Below are 19,569 nucleotides of genomic sequence, written 5' to 3' on the forward strand. Positions count from 1 at the left end.
ATTGAACCCTTCTCTGACATTCATCTCTGGTTGCTCCTCGCAGCTAAAAACTGAGATTTGGCACCCTGCTGTTCAGAGCACTTGAAAGTGGTCCTGTCACCACTGTTGGATATTTTTTCTTGGGCTGCCACCATTCGGGCCATCTGACCCCCGATTCATCCTGGCCTGATTCTCAACCCACGTGCTATTCCTGAGATGTCTGATTAATTACCTTTGTTATTTTGCCATTCTCACATTTTTAGCCATGGGAAACAAACCCTCAAAAGCGATCAGTTCACCCTCCCCCCTGGGATGTCTTTTAGAGACCCTAAAACCGTAATGCTTAATGCCGTACTTATAGATTCCCACGCGTGTCCATCTTTGTTCTAATAAAAGGCCTAAGTACCCTTTAGATAATAACCTAAAGTGGCCACCTAATGCCACCTTTGATCCCCATGCTCTGCGGGAACTTTCTAACGATTGGCAGTGCACAAGCAGGTGGAAGGAGTTTCCTTATATCCAAGCCTTTTCTATCTAAGTTCTAAGCCCCTGTCCTTACAAGCTCTTCACCTGCTCACATGTTCCCGGCTATGCCGTCTAAGCTGGAGGAACACCCGATTCAGCTCTGGACCCTGCTAATGAACTTCACTTTTCCAACCTCAGCAGACCCTGTGGATGGGCTACTAAAAGTACGTATTTCTTTCTCGCTCTCAGAACTCTCTCACATAGAACAAAAACTGGGTTTTTATTTGTCTAATTCTATGTCTTTCATAAGGTAATTTCAATACATTATCCAATCTTACATAGGCTCACCTTTCATGATATTTTTATGATCCTACTTCGTGAGGAGCATAGGTGAGTTTGGGGGCAGGCCAGAGTGCATGCAGATGAGGGCGCCATACTAATACAGCAGCACCCCTTGCCAGGCAGTCCCCAGTAGGATCCACATGGGGATTGTAACACCCTAGGCAGTATTTTAGATAAAGGTCTCCTTAAGGCTGCCCTCAAGCCAGTAAACTGATAAACTCTTAGAGGTTATTCAGGATATGAAGGAAATGGGTCTGCATTTTCAGAACGCCTCCCTAAAGCTCTGTTACTATGTACTAAGCTAGATCCAGAGACCCCAGAGGGCCGGCAGTTCCTTATGACCCACTGTTTTGTTTTGTTTTGTTTTATTCAGAGCTTCCCTGACATTAGGGTTAAACTTAGGCATTTGGAGACAGGCCCTTTGACCCCACAGGCAGTAAGTAGTCCTCTTTTTTTTTTTTTTTTTGGTTCCTGTCCTGGAACTAGCTCTTGTAGACCAGGCTGGCCTCACAGAGATCCACCTGCCTCTGCCTCCCGAGTGCTGGGATTAAAGGCATGCACAACCACCGCCCGGCTGACAGTAAGTAGTCTTAAAGTTGGCTTTTAAAGTGTAACATGCAAGGAGTGATAAAGCCCGTAAACACTAATGTCAGATGATCGTCCAGGAGACTGACCGTCCTGTCCCTGCCGCTCCCTTGACCCTGGGGCTCAAGAGTCACCAGGCCCATGTTTCAAATGTGGTAAAACTGGGCATTGGGCCCAGGCGTGTCCTAATCCTCATATTGGCCTTACGAGACCGTGTCCAAGGTGCCATAGGGAAGGGCATCGGTCAGTCAGTTGTCCTCGTGCGCATTGTGGCATGGAGTCATCAAACACAGACAATTCCCTTTGACCCGACCACAACTGTCATCTGTAATAGGGAGCAATGGGTAAATACCACAGTATCTGACCCTCCCATCTCCTTTCCCTTGGATACTGAAGCCACATACTCGGTACTGAGGGATTTTTGGGGAACTATGTCTCCTAGTTTCTCTATTGTCAGGGTAGGGGGACAGCCTTATTACCTCATCAGACCCCACTATTTAATTGTATCTTTGGGGGTATTTATCTCACTCATTCATTTTATTTTTTTTTTTCATTCTCAGCCTTCATTTATTTTATTTTATTTATTTATTTATTTATTAATTAAAGATTTCTGTCTCTTCCCCACCACCGCCTCCCATTTCCCTCCCCTTCCCCCAGTCAAGTCCCCCTCCCTCGTCAGCCCAAAGAGCAATCAGGGTTCCCTGCCCTGTGGGAAGTCCAAGGACCACCCACCTCCATCCAGGTCTAGTAAGGTGAGCATCCAAACTGCCTAGGCTGCCACAAAGCCAGTACGTGCAGTAGGATCAAAAACCCATTGCCATTGTTCTTGAGTTCTCAGTAGTCCTCATTGTCTGCTATGTACAGCGAGTCCAGTTTTTTCCCAGGCTTTTTCAGACCCAGGCCAGTTGGCCTTGGTGAGTTCCCGATAGAACATCCCATTGTCTCAGTGTGTGGGTGCACCCCTCGTGGTCCTGAGTTCCTTGCTCATGTTCTCTCTCCTTCTGCTCCTGATTTGGACCTTGAGATTCTGTCCGGTGCTCCACTGTGGGTCTCTGTCTCTTTCTCCTTTCATCGCCTGATGAAGGTTAATATTCAGGAGGATGCCTATATGTTTTTCTTTGGGTTCTCCTTCTTATTTAGCTTCTCTAGGATCACTAATTATAGGCTCAATGTCCTTTATTTATGGCTAGAAACAAAATATGAGTGAGTACATCCCATCCCATGTTCCTCTTTTTGGGTATGGCTTACCACACTCAGATAGTGTTTTCTATTTCTATCCATTTGCATGCAAAATTCAAGAAGTCCTTGTTTTTTACTGCTGAGTAGTACTCCAATATGTATATATTCCATACTTTCTTCATCCATTCTTCCATTGAAGGGCATCTAGGTTGTTTCCAGGTTCTGGCTATTACAAACAATGCTGCTATGAACATAATTGAGCATATACTTTTGTTGTATGATAGGGCATCTCTTGGGTATATTCCCAAGAGTGGCATTGCTGGGTCCAGGGGTAGGTTGATCCCGAATTTCCTGAGAAACCGCCACACTGCTTTCCAAAGTGGTTGCACAAGTTTGCATTCCCACCAGCAATGGATGAGTGTACCCCTTTCTCCACAACCTCTCCAGCAACGGCTATCATTGGTGTTTTTGATTTTAGTCATTCTGACAGGTGTAAGATGGTATCTTAAAGTTGTCTTGATTTGCACATCCCTGATCGCTAAGGAGGTTGAGCATGACCTTAAGTGTCTTTTGGCCATTTGAACTTCTTCTGTTGAGAATTCTCTGTTCAGCTCAGTGCCCCATTGTATAATTGGGTTGATTAACTTTTTACGGTCTAGTTTCTTGAGTTCTTTACATATTTTGGAGATCAGACCTTTGTCAGTTGCGGGGTTGGTGAAGATCTTCTCCTAGTCAGTGGGTTGCCTTTTTGTCTTAGTGACAGTGTCCTTTGCTTTACGGAAGCTTCTCAGTCTCAGGAGGTCCCATTTATTCAATGAGGCCCTTAATGTTTGTGCTGCTGGGGTTATACGTAGGAAGTGATCTCCTGTGCCCATGTGTTGTAGAGTACTTCCCACTTTCTCTTCTATCAGGTTCAGCGTGTTTGGACTGATATTGAGGTCTTTAATCCATTTGGACTTGAGTTTTGTGCATCACTCATTCATTTTAGTCTTGCCAAACTGCCTGGTACCTCTGTGGGAAAAGATATTTTAGCTAAAGTAAGAGCTTCCATTTCTTTGGCTCCTTCCACTCACATCACCCCAGATTCGCCAACAGCTCCCCTCCTCCTCCTAGCCTCCCAAGCTCCCAGCTCCAATGTCTCATTTCCTTTGCCCGCCTCTCAGGTGGATCCCAAGTCTGGGACACCCAAAACCCCTCTGTTGCTAAACACCATTTTCCCATTGTCCTCCAATTTACAGGATTCTACCAGGTACATTACCCAAGCTCAGTACCCTCTCATTCCAGAGCCTTAGGAGACTGAAGCCTATCATCTCTGAACTTCTAAGGAAAAAGCTACTTCTACTTTGCCCCTCCTCTTCTCCTTTTAACACCTCTATACTTGCTTTAAAAACAAAAACAACCTTATGAACCTATTGCCTGGTTCAAGACCCCGGCTCACTAATTCTGCAGTGGTCCCTCTTGATCCTTCAGTGCCTTACACACTTCTTTTCATTACTCCTCCAGGAACCTCCTACTTCTCAGTTCTAGATCTCAAGAATGTTTTTTTTCTCTATTCCTCTCAGCTCTCACCTGGACTGACCCTGACACTCCACACCGCTCACCTAGGCCTTCCTTCCCAGGGACTCTGGGACAGCCCACACGTATTCGGTCAGGCTTTAGCTTCTGATCTTCTCTTATCTCTCAGCAATCTAAACCATACAGTATGGAGATGATATTTTACCTCTCCACAATCTAAACCATACAGTATGGAGATGATATTTTACTTTGTAGTCCGTCTTTAAACAGTAGCCGAACTGACTGCTCTTTTAATTTTCTTGTCCAAAAAGGGCTATAGATAGACTCTCACCTTCTAGGTTCAACTGTCTGCCTCTCAGGTCATTTACTTGGGATTAACCATTATCCCCACCGAAAGTTATTACCCTAGATAGAAAAAAAACTAATCCAGTCCCTTGTAGTCCCTTCTACAAAAGAGATGTTACCGTTCCTGGGAATAGCTGGCTTCCTGCATTCCTGGCTTTCCTCTTTTTCTCTCCTTGCCCACCCCTTGTAAGAGGCTGCTTTCAGCTCTCCACACAAGCCCTTCCACTACCCCATTATAAGCCCTTCCAGAGGCTCCAAGCCTGTAATTTCAATAACAGTAATCTAACTAAGGGGAACGTATCCTTAATTATGAAACCACAAGAAATGAACTCCCTAGAACCAGCAAAGTCTGAGGTCTTGAGCCTCAGATACAAATGTAGCCTTGGCGGACAGCTAAATATACATATCTTAAACCATGTACCTATCCAAATTAGTGAACTTAGGACCTATTAAATAGATATTGTTTTAAGTTGCTTAGTTTGTGATTTTTTTTTGGTTTTCCTTTGTATTATCATTTTTGCTATGACAGTGAGCCAGCTGTTGCTCAGCTTGCAATTAAATTGTTTATTCACCTCTGTGCCCCCATTAGCCTCTCAGTGTTGAAACAGGCAATTGGTGGCTATCGTAATGGCTTGCTTACCATTGATGTTTCTTCTCAAAGATATAATGTGGACAAAGATGCATTTTTTGTTTGTTTTTATTTTTGTTTCACCTAGGAATATGTTACTGTTTCCAACTTGTGTTTTTCTCTCTTTTGAGATGTTTTCACATCACATATCAAGAATCTTTTTTCCCAATGTCTGCTATAGTAGACATTACATAGTGTTTTAAGTAATTCAGTTTTATCTGAGTAGCGCTTACTACTTCCTGGTCAATAAGAAATAATTCAGAATTTTGTCCTTGGTTAAAAATTAGCTTAACTTGTATTTAACTGTAGGTCCAGGACTCTTATTCAATATTTTTTGTACCAAATTTAACATCAGTGTTGAGATTTTGATGGTTGCTTACTTATTCCTTTAAGTACAATTTTTTTAGATGTATTTTGTTTTTATGTGTGAGAGTGTTTTGCCTGCATGTACTACGTATGTGCACCTCATGCATTCTGTTGACCACTGAAATCTGAAGCAGGTGTCACATCCTCTGGAACTGGAGTTACAGTTGGCTTTGAGCCACCATGTGGGAACTTCATCGAACCCAGGACTTTTGCAAGAGCAATAAGTTTTTCTAATTGCTGAGTGAATTCTCCAGCCCCATTTTTCATACTCTTTGACAAAACCATAGTGAAGTATTTCCCCCTCCACCTCAGCCAGCTGAGCCCCTGTTCCAATAATGCCTGCAACATTCTCATAATGTGGTATTGTGGCTCTTTTTTAAATTTTATTTATTTTTATTTTGTATGCATTGATGTTTTGCCATGGGTGTCAGGTTCCCTGGAACTGGAATTACAGACAGTTATGAGCTGTCATATGGGTGCTGGGAATTGAACCCGGGTCCCCTGGAATAGCAGTCAGTGCTCTTAATCACTGAGTCATCTCTCCAGCCCCGTCACTGTGGCTCTTATAAGATGATAAATTTTTGTTTGCTTTTTGTTTTCTCAAGACAGGGTTTCTCTGTGTATCTTTGGCTGTCCTGCAACTCACTTTGTAGACCAGGCTGACCTCGAACTGAGATCTGCCTGCTTCTGACTCCCGAGTACTGAGATTAAAGGAGTACACCACCACCACCTGGCAAGATGATGAATTTTATGTCTTGTTTGGTAATGTAGCAACATTTGTGAATAGTTAGGTACTATGTCTTTGATAATGTTTATTTCACTTTGTAGAATTCTGTAATTCTTCCACAATACAAGTCAGCTCTGTTCTTGTCTGTACCTATTCCTAAGTTTAAAATATTTTCTCTGTCTGGCTGTTTGCTTTCTGCATAGTTGCTAAGGACCTGGAGTTAAAGTGTAAAGTGAGTCAAACTAAGGAAATTTACAAAGGAGAGATGAATTAAAACTGAAAATTAAGATAATGCAAAATTAGTAATTTTATTATGTACAGACAGTGATACTCGATAGTATAAATAACTATCTTTATTGGACATTGCAAAATCCAGTACTTCTTGGCTGCTTCTGGCTTTTTTGTTTGTTTGGTCTGGGAGTAGTTTTGTTTGCTTGGTTTTGTTTTGTCTTGTTCTTAAACTCACAACTAGAGAACATCATTAGAAGCAGGAGGATTAAGATTCTTGATAGACTGTCTCTCCTAGAAATGGCTGTATAAATAAGGCCAGAACAATGGCAATATCAATGTACTTATTAATGTGGAAGGAGAGAAGTTTTGCGGGGTCTCACCCCAAGACATAGAATTACAGGCAGCTATTGACTGCTGGAAGAAAGAGAATTAGTTCCTCCCAGAGATGAGCCCCCTTATTGATTGTCCAATGTAGAGAGGTCAGCCCAGAAACAATATGCACACAAACAGCAGAAGCTGTACGCACACACGTGTACACACACACACACAACAATAAAGAAAAAGAAGCCATCAACTTTGGAGCGGAATCGTGGCTGGAGAGGAGGGAAGTGATGTAGTTCTATTTCAATTAAAACACCTTTTTAAAAAATTAGCACTAGAAAAGTAAAATGAATTATTGTTGCCTTTAAGAAGATTCAAGGTTGAATCTGCATGCAAATCTACACCATAGCAGTAGACTGGATCAGTGACTACAGGAGCATGAGGGCTCTGTCCTGCAGTAATGGTAAGCACATTCATCGATTTAGCCAACTGTGTGTGAAGGTGCTCACCACCCGTCCCAGTGACGTGAGTTGGGGCCATAGGATCCACACAGTGGAAGGAGAGAACTGACTCGTGTGTTGTCCTCTGACCTCTGCACATGCTCCATAGCAAATAGACACACAAATGTACAAACATAAACTAAAATATTTAAGACATTCATCAACCTGTGCTTGTAATAGGTAAATTTATTGTTTATGAGCTGCGCCTCAGTAAAGGTGATTTTTAGATTGTGTTGCTCCAGTATCTAAACACAGTATTTTGACATTTCGTAGACATCTGCAGAGGTTTCCCTACTTTCACTTCATTAGAAAGATGCATTAGTTTCATTGAAAGTCAAGATTTTACTCAAGATCTTACCATTGAACTGAGTGTTTTGTAGAAGTTTTGTAGAAGCTGTGACCACCTTTTAACAGAATTCTGACTTTTTATAAAAAGATTTATTTAGTATGTATACAGTACAGTGTTCTGTCTGCGTGTATGCCTGCACGCTAGAAGAGGGCACCAGATGTCATTATAGATGTTCGTGAGCCACCTCGTGGTTTCTGGGAATTACACTCTGGAAGAGCAGTCAGTGCTCTTAACCTCTGAGCCATCTCTCCAGCCTGAATTCTGACTCTTACAGTGAACATTTTTTAAAAAAATTTCATACCTGTGTATGTGCATATAGGAGGTGAGTTTGTGGGTGGAGACCTAAAGAGGGTGTTAGATGTTTTGGAGCTGGGGTTACATGTGGTTCTGAGCCCCTTATACGGTGATGAGATGCAAACTCTGGTCCTCTGGAAGAGTAGCATGCCGTCGTACTCCCTGAGCTATGTCTCTAGTCTCTTAGAGCACAGATTTTGAGGATGTATGAGAAGAACTTGTGATGGAACTTTGCATTTAATTATCTTTCTGATTTCTACCAACTTTTATTTTGTTATTTTAATGTCTTTCATTAACTTCTCTTGAACTGGTTTTTAAAATATACTTTCTCATAAATTTTTATGTACAATATCAAGATGTTAAGACAAATCTCCTCTCATTGGACTTCCCAGAAGCTTATTTTATTAGATTCTAATATTAGTTCTCTTTTTTTTTTTTTGCTGGCAGGGCGTGGTTGAAGCAGGGTTTTTCTGTGTAGCCCTGGCTATCTGAAAACTTACTTTGTAGACCAGACTGGCCTCAAACTCACAGAGAACCTCCTGCCTCAGCCTTGAGAGTGCTGGGATGAATATTTTTGAAAGGTAACCCTTCAACTTTTCTCTCTAGACTTAAGTACTGTTAACCTCTACATGTGAGATCATTGATTTTTCTCTTTTCTTCCACCAAATTTCTTTAGTAACTGGCCAGTCACGCACGCCTTTAATTCCAGCACTCAGGAGGCAGAGGCAGGCGGTTCTCTGTGAGTTTGAGGCCAGCCTGGTCTACAGAGCAGGTTTCAGGACAGGCTCCAAAACTACACAGAGAAACCCTGTCTCAAAAAACAAACAAACTACTACTACTACTACTAATAATAATTTCTATAGTATTGCACTCTTCATTTGCATTCATCTCTTAACCGTGTCTAGCAGCTTTCTTTACTAGGGGTTCTTCTGTCTTGAGTCCTTAGATTTTTACCTTTATCATTGTTCATTTCTGTAAAAATGGACAAGTCTGTTCAGCATTTATTTTTTCTTTCTTTCTTTCTTTCTTTTTTTTTTTTTTTTTTTTTTTTTTTGGTTTTTTGAGACAGGGTTTCTCTGTAGCTTTGGTGCCTGTCCTGGAACTAGCTCTTGTAGACCAGGCTGGCCTCGAACTCCCAGAGATCCGCCTGCCTCTGCCTCCCGAGTGCTGGGATTAAAGGCGTGCGCCACCACCGCCCGGCTCAGCATTTATCTTTTCATTGACATCTTTTCTTGTTTTCTTGCCTTACTGTTGAACAGCAGCCCGCTTACCAGTTTTTCTGCTTTTGTCTCTCATTTCTGCTTATGTGTGTAGGATTGACTTAATGATATTAAAATGCTCCGTTCACTGGAAAGTTTAGAAATGGTGCCTGCCTTTTTCAGTGTCTAATGCTCTGCTTATCTTCCGTGCTGTGTTGTGATCTACTTCCTTCCTCTCCCCAGTGCAGCATGCACACAAACACACGCATACTTTATTTTAGTCACCTTGACTCTTCTGGGTTTTTTTTAACCTTATTATCAAAACTAGGTTAAATAATCTTTCTCCAAGACTTTTAAAATAGATTTTTACCTGTGACCATTTTCTTTCTAGTTTGTGAATCTCCTTACTTCAGGGTGTAACTACGTCACTCCTTTGTTCATTCACCATAAGACTGGAATGCTGCTTTACTTTGTGGTTTTTTTTTTCAACTTGTTTGAAAAGTACTAAGAGTAGATATATTTTTCCTGTTCTGTATGCATATAAAATATATTTAAGTCATGTATTCAGCTTCGTATCTACTTGAATAGAAGAATAGATTTGGAGTATATCAAAAGTCACAGTTTGTTAAATAAGATTTTTAACTGTGACAATCAAATTCTTCTTGACTTCTAAACCGCATATCAAGCTTCATAGAACTGAATTGTAAAATGTAGGATGTAAACAGTTCAAAGCTTCATAATTTAGATTTTTCCATATTTCTATGAATTTACTGACATCTTAATGTTTTTATTTGCCACATTGTTATTCTTTACTGTTAGTAGCAAGACTTCTAGAATACTGATTGCTTATGTAGGAAAATATTTTACTTTTGGCTGTGTTTTTATTAATATGTTAAAACTAGTTAATTACTATTTTTAAAGCTAAGCATAGAAATTGACTTTCTCTTTTAAGGATGGCTCAGGCCTCTCAGGCCCTACGAGATAAACATGGCACGTAAGAATTCTTTGTTTAATCCCCAGACTCCCTCTTTTGGCAGTGGAGGGGCTGTCTCTCCATCACCTTGTTCTTCTCGAGGGCAGTATGAACATTACCATGCCATTTTTGATCAAATGCAGCGACTGAGAGCGGAAGATAATGAAGCGCGATGGAAAGGAGACATATACGGGCGCCGGCTTCCAGAAAGGTACGGCTCTGCTGAAAGGTGCTCTCATGAAGCTGCGGTGCTGTGCTTCAGAGCAAGTAGTGAAAGTTGTTGTGAGTATTTATCGCCAGAGGAGTTCCACTTGAACTTCATCCAGGGTTTCCCAATGGGGCTGCAGGTCATCACCATTTCCCCGATGCTGATGTCATAGAGAAGCTTTGAAAAAATTGAAGGCCATGCCTAAACAAGCCAGTGCAAACAGATCGGATTGTGATGATCCATGCATTCATCCTGTGTGTAATTCTGTCTTTTATCATATCTACACTTGGTGTTTTCTCCAGTGTTTACACAGAACATTTTTTATTCCCTAGATATTATAAATCTTCAGGTGCAAATTTGACCCTTGATTACATTATGACAAATGTGTTCACGTTGGCCTGATTATTGTGGCTTATTTTAATGTTTAGATAGGACATACTGTTCAAAGGAGCATGTGATAACTTTCTGCCAGCATATGGTTATAATAATTTCATCCACTTGCTTTGAATAAATTACAGCATAAATTTAAATAGAATTACACTTTTCATAAAACTCCAAAGCATAGCCGGGCGGTGGTGGCGCATGCCTTTAAATCCCAGCACTCGGGAGGCAGAGGCAGGCGGATCTCTGTGAGTTCGAGGTCAGCCTGGTTGATGTCAGCTAGTTCCAGGACAGGAACCAAAAAGCTACGAAGAAACCCTGTCTCGAAAATCCAAAAAAAAAAAAAAAAAAATTCCAAAGCATATCTATTTTTTGTCTTTTCCTCATTCCTACCTTCTCTTTATTGTCTTAAGACATTTCCTCTTCACATTCATCTCCATTTATATCTCTTCATGATCCTTTTCATCAGATTTTTTCCATTGAATTAACTTGATGATAATTGGGAATGGCTATACTTTGTGTAATTTTTTTTCTTCAAGTATGCATATGTGTTTGCTTAGAAATTCCCATTCTATAAAACTTTCTGATGAGTTACAGAAGAGCAGGTCACATGATGAATTTTTAGTTATCCTTTTGAGCATGGCGGTGGTGGCGCACACCTTTAATCCCAGCACTCGGGAGGCAGAGGCAGGCAGATCTCGATGAGTTTGAGGCCAACTTGGTCTACAAGAGCTAGTTCCAGGACAGGCACCAAAGCCACAGAGAAACCCTGTCCTTTTCTTGTGATTTTAAAGTGTTAAAGACAAAGTCTTTGATTTGTTTCTTGGTTATAACCTCATATTTAAGGTGGATTTTTTACAGTAAGTAATTGGGCTTTCTTTTGACACCTCCACTCCTGACGACAGTCTCTGTCACTGGTATTTAAAGGGATTGTTGATGTATTCTGGTTAGTGTGTGTCACTGGTATCTAAGGGGATTGCTGATGTATTCTGGTTAGTGTGTGTCACTGGTATTTAAGGGGATTGTTGATGTATTCTGGTTAGTGTGTGTCACTGGTATTTAAAGGGATTGTTGATGTATTCTGTTTAGTGTGTGTCACTGATATTTAAAGGGATTGTTGATGTATGCTGGTTAGTGTGTGTCACTGGTATTTAAAGGGATTTTTGATGTATTCTGGTTAGTGTGTGTCACTGGTATCTAAGGGGATTGCTGATGTATTCTGGTTAGTGTGTGTCACTGGTATTTAAGGGGATTGTTGATGTATTCTGGTTAGTGTGTGTCACTGGTATTTAAAGGGATTGTTGATGTATTCTGGTTAGTGTGTGTCACTGGTATCTAAGGGGATTGTTGATGTATTCTGGTTAGTGTGTGTCACTGGTATCTAAGGGGATTGTTGATGTATGCTGGTTAGTGTGTGTCACATCATGTTTTTTCATTCGTGCCATGTTCCTTTCTTCCTTATTTTTGAGTTCTATACTTTGTCTGATTTTTATGGTTTAAACTGAGCATATTTTTGTGATTCCATTCCATTCTTAGTATTTCAATTACAGGCTTCCTTTGTAAACTTTTCCTTAGAGGTTGTCTTAGATTTTGCAATACACAAGTAAGACAAACCCAAGTTCTCTTTTACATTAGGTTTATACATTATAACCTCAGAATGCTTCTAATTCCTCCCTGCTGTCTGTTATATTATTACTGTCATTTATGCCACTTACATCTCAGTGTGCATGGATATGCATAGACATGTAATAAGCTACCGCTTCATTGCTGTTACTATAGACAAGCTGGTATCTGGTAGGAAGAAGTACAACAACTTCTCATCTTCACTTCTTCCTTCCTGCATGCTGCTTCTTTACTTCTCTCAGAAGAACTTGGTTTAACATTTCTTGTAAAGCAGCTGTAATGACAACAGCTTTCTTCAGGTTTTGTCCGAGAAAGTCTTTAGCTCACTTCTTGTTACAATAATATTTAGAGTTTAGATGTTAAGTGGGTATTTTTTTTCTTTCCGCAGTTGAATATTTTCCTCACTTTATTCTTTGCCTTCTTTGGGGGAATAGTTGAATGTAATTCTTAGATGCTCTTCTGTATGTTTGTGTTTTCCTCTTTTAAGACTTTATCTTTGATTTCCCAAAGCTTGGCTATGGCAGGATTTTCCTGATTGTTTATGTGGGAATTTGCTGCAGCTTGTTCTCAGTTCCCCGGATCTTTGGTGTGATGTTTGACATGAATCCAGGGTCTTCAGAGGCGTTATTGTTTTAAGCAATGTCTGTCTAATGTTCCACAGCATGCATGTTGCACCTTTTGTAATTTTCCACTGTTCTTGTGTTCTCTCTGTGTTTGTATCTCTTTTCTTTTCTCAGTTTATAAATGCTTTTTTACTATACCCTCAAGATTAGAGAGACTCTTTGTTTAGCCTTGTCCAATCCAGTAATGAGCCCAGCGAGGCAGTCTGCATTTCCACTAGAGTGTATTTGGGTTTGGCCCTTCTATTTGCATTTTTTTCTTGAAATTTTATGCTTCTGTTTACATTGTCATCTGTTGTTGCATGTTATGTACTTTTTCTATTAAAATATGCTTTTAGGAGAAGACAAGCTTTTCTTATGTTTGTTAACTGTTTCTGTCTTCTTTTGCCTAGAATACCTTGCTTCTGTTAACTTTGAATACTTAGAACCTAGTTATTATTATGGCCTTTGTGTAGGTTTGGTAACTAGTTCTGTAAACTAGGAAATAAAAATTAAACGTGAAATTTAATTGAGGATAATTTTGGCATAGAAGCTGACTTTAAAAAATATATTAGCCTATATATTTTGAATATTAAACTGTGGAAAAAGTTGGACCTTATCATCTTAGAGCAGTGGTTCTCAACCTTCCTAATGCTGTGACCCTTTATTTAATACAGTTTCTCATGTTGTGGTGATCCCCAATCATAAAACTATTTTCATTGCTACTTCATAATTGTAATATTGCTACTGTTATGAATCATAAAGTAAACATCTGATATGCAGGATATCTGATGTGTACCCCCTGTTAAAGGACCTGTCAACCCCCCCACTATCATAGGGGTCTCAACTCAGAGGTTGAGAACCACTGCATTAGACTATAGATTATACTTTTGAGGGCTAGAGAGCTAGCTCTCAGCTGATAAATACATTTTAGGTAAACTTCATTCATATGTATGTTATAGTGATATCTGCTCCTGAGTTAAATTATAAAGAATTAACTTTATATAGTAAATTTTCTTTAAACAGGAACACAGAAAACAAGGTTATAAATTATTCTGCTGACAAATGTGACAGACTTGCAGGAATTTAATTGTATTTTCCTTAGCATCAGTGGCTCAGTATTCATTAATTCAGTTTTAGTAGTGACCTTGTAGAACATAAACTATCAATCATGATGATTGACCATATTAGTAATTTAGTTATTACCAACACTGTGAAACAGATAGTAGTATTCTTGCTACTTTACAGATTAAAAAATTGAGGCAATATATAATTCAGTTTTTGAAAGTCCCATAACTTATCTATTAGTAAAAACAAAGGAGTTGAAACTGAATTCTTCATGTTTGCTTGCACTTTATGGTGTTATTTTTCTCTGCCTTCCTAGTATGACTAGGCTAGTATGACTGTTCTTACATCTATGTCTTAATGACATACCTATTAGCCTCTTGACTATTGGGACCTCAAGTAGAGTACAACTGCCTTTTAAGAAGTGATTTGGTGCCTCTTTACATTTGTGTTTTTAAACTGCTTTACTTTTCTACCCCCTCTCCTGATTCCAGTCCACTAGGTACCTTTAAGTAGAAAGGAAGCTTAGTGAATACTCTTGTTTTCTGTTCCCTGTTATCTTTCTGTCACTGGACTATTGTGTCTGAAAGCAGTGAATCATTTGTTACCTAGACTATTGCCTACTTTATGCTTTTTCACCTCTTGAAGTATTTGTAATCCTTCAAAAATTTTAAATTCCTCTTGTAGTAATAAATTTGAGTCATGATTATAATGTATGGTGTTCCCACCACTATCTTGCTGCTGCTACTTCTTGTATTTATAAGAAGAAAAGGAAAGAAAATTACCCACCCCCTTTCTTTTTTGCTACAGGAAATGAAAGGCTTGTCTTAGAATAACTTTCCCAATGAAGAACACCACAGTTTTTCTCTTTCAACACCATAGCTGTGTTGATGTCCTTATCCCTTTCTGCCACAATTCTTAGCTCATTTTAACATCTTTGTATGTTGTTATCTAGTCTCTAGTTTCCTCCTATATATCTCCCAGTCGTTACATACAGTTCTACTGTTGGTAATATAGGACAATTCCTGATACTAAGTGCTATACAATATCTTTGCATCTGAATTCCTTTCTTTCTATTTTTTTTTGGTGTTTGTTTAGTTTTTGTTTTGATACAGGGTGTCTTTGTCACTGTTCTATTGCTATGAAGAGACACTATGACCACACCAGCTCTTATAAAGGAAAACATTTTATTGGGGCTGGTTTACAGTTTCAGAGGTTTAGTCCATTATCATCATGATGGGAAGCATGGTGGCGTGCAGGCAGACATGGTGCTAGAGAAGGAAGCTGAGCGGTCTACATATGGATCCACAGGCAGCAGGAAGAGAGGGAGACACTGTCCTGACTTGGACTTCTGAAACCCCACAGCCCACCCAAGTGACACACTTCCTCCAACAAGGCCCCGGTCTTAATCCTGTCAAATAGTCCTACTCACTCTCTTTGAAACTGTGGGGGCCGTTTTCATTCACATCACCACGCAGGGCCTCTGCATAGTCCTGACTGTCTGGGAACTCAACAGAGATCGGCCTGCCTCTGCTTCCTGAGTGCTGGTTTTAAAGGCATGTGCCACTGCGCCTGGCCACTTCATCTGAATTCTTACTAGAGTTTAGTGAAGAGAATGAATAAGTAAATTCTTTTCTCCTTATCCCCATGAGTCTTCTGCAATAGATAGTTTGTGCCCACAGTTTAACACTTTTACTTCTTTAAAGAATAAAGATTCTGAGCGTTAATACATAAGAATATGTGTTATAGATTATTTAGATTATTAATTAACATAGATTATTATTAACATAAGTTACAGAATTACTCAAACTGTGATTTTCATCAGGAAACTTTGTTTTCTAGAACTCTGTTTTAGACATTGTGGTAGTCAGGGCGACTGTCACCGTAATAAACACTATGACCAAAGCAGCTTGGGGAGGAGAGCACTTGTTCATCTTAACACTTCCACATCACTGCTCTTCATCAAAGGAAGTCAGGAGAGGAGCTCAATCAGGGCAGGAACCTGGGGCAGGAGCTGGTGCAGAGGCCATAGAGGGGTGCTGCTTACCAGCTTGCTCAACCTGCTTTTTTATAGAACCCAGGACTGCCTGCCCAGGGATGGCACCACTCACAAGGGGTTGGGCCCTCCCCCGTCAATCACTAATTAGGAAAATGCCTTGCAGCCTGATCCTATAGAGGCATTTTCTCAACTGAAGCTCCCTCTGTGATGGTTCTAGCCTGTGTCAAGTTGCTATAGAAGCAGCCAGTACGGTCATGGTTACATCTTCAGAGGTTGATATGACAAATAGTTGACACTTAGCAATTCTTTGTTTAATAAATCAGAAGAGAAGAGAAATTATGTTTAAATAATCATTAAAGATTTTAAGTGTGTGTTTGAAAATAGACAGTCATATAAACCAGCTTATTTAAACCAACTGAGGAAATAGCAGTTGAGTGAAGCTACACTTTTAAATATAAAGTGTCATGTATACATAAGCAGTGTGCAAATCTATAAATCAAGGTTGCTGTCCATATGATCATGTTCTGATGTACTGTGCAGTAATTCTAGTAGGGTATGCTAGTTGGCGTGTTATACTGTCAAACGCTACACAGACCATGTCTTGGAATGAGAAACACGCTTTACTTCTGTGAATGTTGAAGTCAAGGCCATCGTGATGCAAAGCAGAGAGATTGGAGGCTTTATCTAATTGCAGGTGGTGGACTATGCTTCCAAGACCCACAGATGATGTGTCCCCGCATGATACTCCATCTACCCTCTTTGAGCTCAGCCTTGTGTAAACAGGGAAGTAGCAGAGCAGGATGCCAGCTTACCTGGATACATGCAGAGACATGCTGAATTCAGACCAGATGCCCCTAATTGATCTCAGTTTTATAGTGCATTATATATGTCTGAGAGAGGATAGCATATGTGTCCTTCAGAGGCATGAACTAATCTCTTGTTATTACAAACCTACTCAAGCTCACATAGCTTTGGATTTCAGAAATGTCATGTGGAACTACAGTAACCATCTGGAAGGAATAGCTGAACATCATAGTAACTGGCTCTTAAAGCAGTTATAGATGTTACCTAACCTACAAAATTCCTGTGATGGAAGTTTAGAGAATTTCTTTTAAATAATAGGTAAAGGACTTTAGACTGCCATCACTCATGGGGATGTAATACAGTACATTTTAGAGGTTTTTTTTTCAAAGATTTATTTTTAAATGTAGGTGCCTGTGGAAGCCATAAGTATTAGACCCCCTGGAGATGGAATTACTGGTGATTATAAGCCATCTCACATAGAGGCTGGGAATGGAATTTAGGTCTTCTGTAAAAGTAGCAGCCACAGATTTTAAGTTTTTACAGCTAAATTTCTTATTTAAAATATTTTTATGTGGTATTTTGTAAAAAGTTGTTGATTTAAAAAAAAAGTTGAAGAAATGATTATTTGTAGAATGAAAATTAGACGTTTTAAAATGTTACTGGGAACACTAGCAGACAGGACATTATTTCCGGACTTTATTTTTTCAGAGCATAACATTTTCCCTAACAAAAAAGCTACAGGAAGGTTTTTATGCCGTATTAGCCACAGTCTAAGTAGAACCTAGACAATAGCTCGTTTGTCTTTCTAACTCTTCTCCACATTTAACCACCCTTGATGTCGCTATGAATTTCGCAATTACTGGCACTGGATTGTGTGCTTGCGTGTTTGTTTCTACCTGCCATGTTTATCACGATAACTGAACAGCACATAGTAGGTATTCAGTAAATATTTATCACTTTTTAATTTGCAGTCTTTACACAATGTGTTTACATTTTTCTTAATTGTCAGCAAAAGATGCCAAATATTAAAATGTGAAAAAATTAAAGCCAGTAACTGCTGTTACTTTTTAAAAGTAGTAAATGATGCAATTAAGACAATAGACCAACACACACACATACACACTTTTCTTTACAAAGAAAGTGTTTGTTTCTGCTTTCATGTTCTACAAGGAAAAAAGCAAATAATAAGTATAATTTTAATTTGGAATGAACGCTCAAAATGGTTGACTCTGTGCTTTGTCCAAAACAGGCATAAAGGGCAGCTAGGCTTAGAAAGAGCTAAGCGAGTGGAAGAGTTCCTGCAGCGTAAACGAGAAGCCATGCAGAACAAAGCCCGGGCCGAAAGACATGTGGTATGGTAGCTTTTCTTCAGATGTTGAACATATCACTGTTGTAAGTAAAAAGAATTATGATGTAGCAGTCTATGTCTAATAAAAGATATTGAAGGTGTTCAAAAGTAATGTACAGATTATATTTTCATATGTTTTGCTTACTAACCTGTTTTGTTATGGGTTAATTGGTATCTTCCATGCCAAAGGTGAAATTACATTATTATTCTACGTTTTGTTCTTTAAAAAGGGTAGAAATGTGTATAATAATCCAGATATTTATTAGTAGAGAAATAAGTTCCTAAGTTGCTAGATTTTTTTTCCCCTTCAAATGCTTTTTGTAAAATACTTTTAAGTAGCAAAGAATTTTAGAAGAAAAAGGGGGGATAAATGTTTGAGTGCAGATATATGAAACTGTATTTGTTGAAAAGCATATCAGAAATAAAACTACTTTAAAATATCCAGTTAAGCCCATTACAAAATTAAGTCATTTATTTGAGAACATATTAAGTCTGAGGGAATCATCTAAGCAGTTAAAATTCTCAGTAGTTATAGTTGCAGTGTGCCGCAAATGTCTTTTGATCTTTTGTTCATAAAGCAACTGAGAATTGCTTCTGTCACTTCATCTCCCTGTGGAGCCTCCTGTTCATGTAGAATATGCTCAAGATATTTTTGTTGGACTTACCACACATGTATTAAAGACTCCTAATTGGTAACTTTGTAAGTTTATTAAGTTATTCAATATAAGATTTTTTTTTCTCTTTGAGATTATATTATAGAAAAATAGTATTGATTGGCTATTGAAGGAGCTGCGGGCTGCGTTCCCGCCACCCAGCTCCCGGCTGCCTGGCTAGCTTATGCCCCCAAATAATGACACACAAACTGTATTCATATAAACACTGCTTGGCCCATTTCTATTAATGTGTGTAGCACCATGAAGTGCTGACTTATCTTGCCTAACCCATATTTAGTAATCTGTGTAGCACCAGTCTTACTGGGAAAGATTCAGCATGTCTCACCTGGCAGCTTGCTCCATCGCGTCTGCCCTGGAGAAGAGCGGCATCATGTCTGTCTCACTTCCTCCCAGCATTCTGTTCTGCCTACTCCACCCACCTAAGGGATGGCCTATCAAATGGGCCAAGGCAGTTTGTTGATTAACCAATGACCTTCCTCTATCAATTGGCCACTCTTTATATGTTTTTAACATATATTCTCCAATTTACTTTCCTAATATCTGGAATGAATTTGTATTTGTGACCCTTCTCTAGATGGGACAAGATGATTTCTTGTCTTCTCCCTGTTAATAGCATTTGAAATAATTTTGATCGCTTATATTTTTTAAAGAGCTTTTAAACTGCTCTGTAGCAGGATCCTCATGCCTGAGTGTTGGGATTATAGGCATGCACCACCTTTCCCAACTCTTGTTGTAGGTTATTATTTACAACAGTTACGGGGAACTGGAGATGGCTTAGCAGTTTAGAGTGCTTGCTGCTCTTGCAGAGGCTCTGAGTTAGGTTCTCAGCACCCACATCAAGGGGCTTACAACCACCTGTAACTACACCTC

General features: G+C 39.5%; 1 protein-coding gene across 1 annotated transcript in view; it reads left to right on the forward strand.

Annotated features, from left to right (window-relative positions):
• LOC121462842 (serine/threonine-protein kinase Nek1-like) overlaps nt 1-19,569 on the forward strand; it is a 152,148-nt gene that overhangs the window by 18,825 nt on the left and 113,754 nt on the right. Inside the window, 2 exon segments of the mRNA XM_041674803.1 lie at nt 10,046-10,209; nt 17,927-18,029. Of these exon segments, the coding sequence (XP_041530737.1) occupies nt 10,046-10,209; nt 17,927-18,029 (267 nt within the window).

This window comes from Microtus oregoni, unplaced genomic scaffold (assembly GCF_018167655.1).
Source record: "Microtus oregoni isolate MIOR12 unplaced genomic scaffold, Mior012 000025F_ref0000491, whole genome shotgun sequence".
NCBI lineage: Eukaryota > Metazoa > Chordata > Mammalia > Rodentia > Cricetidae > Microtus > Microtus oregoni.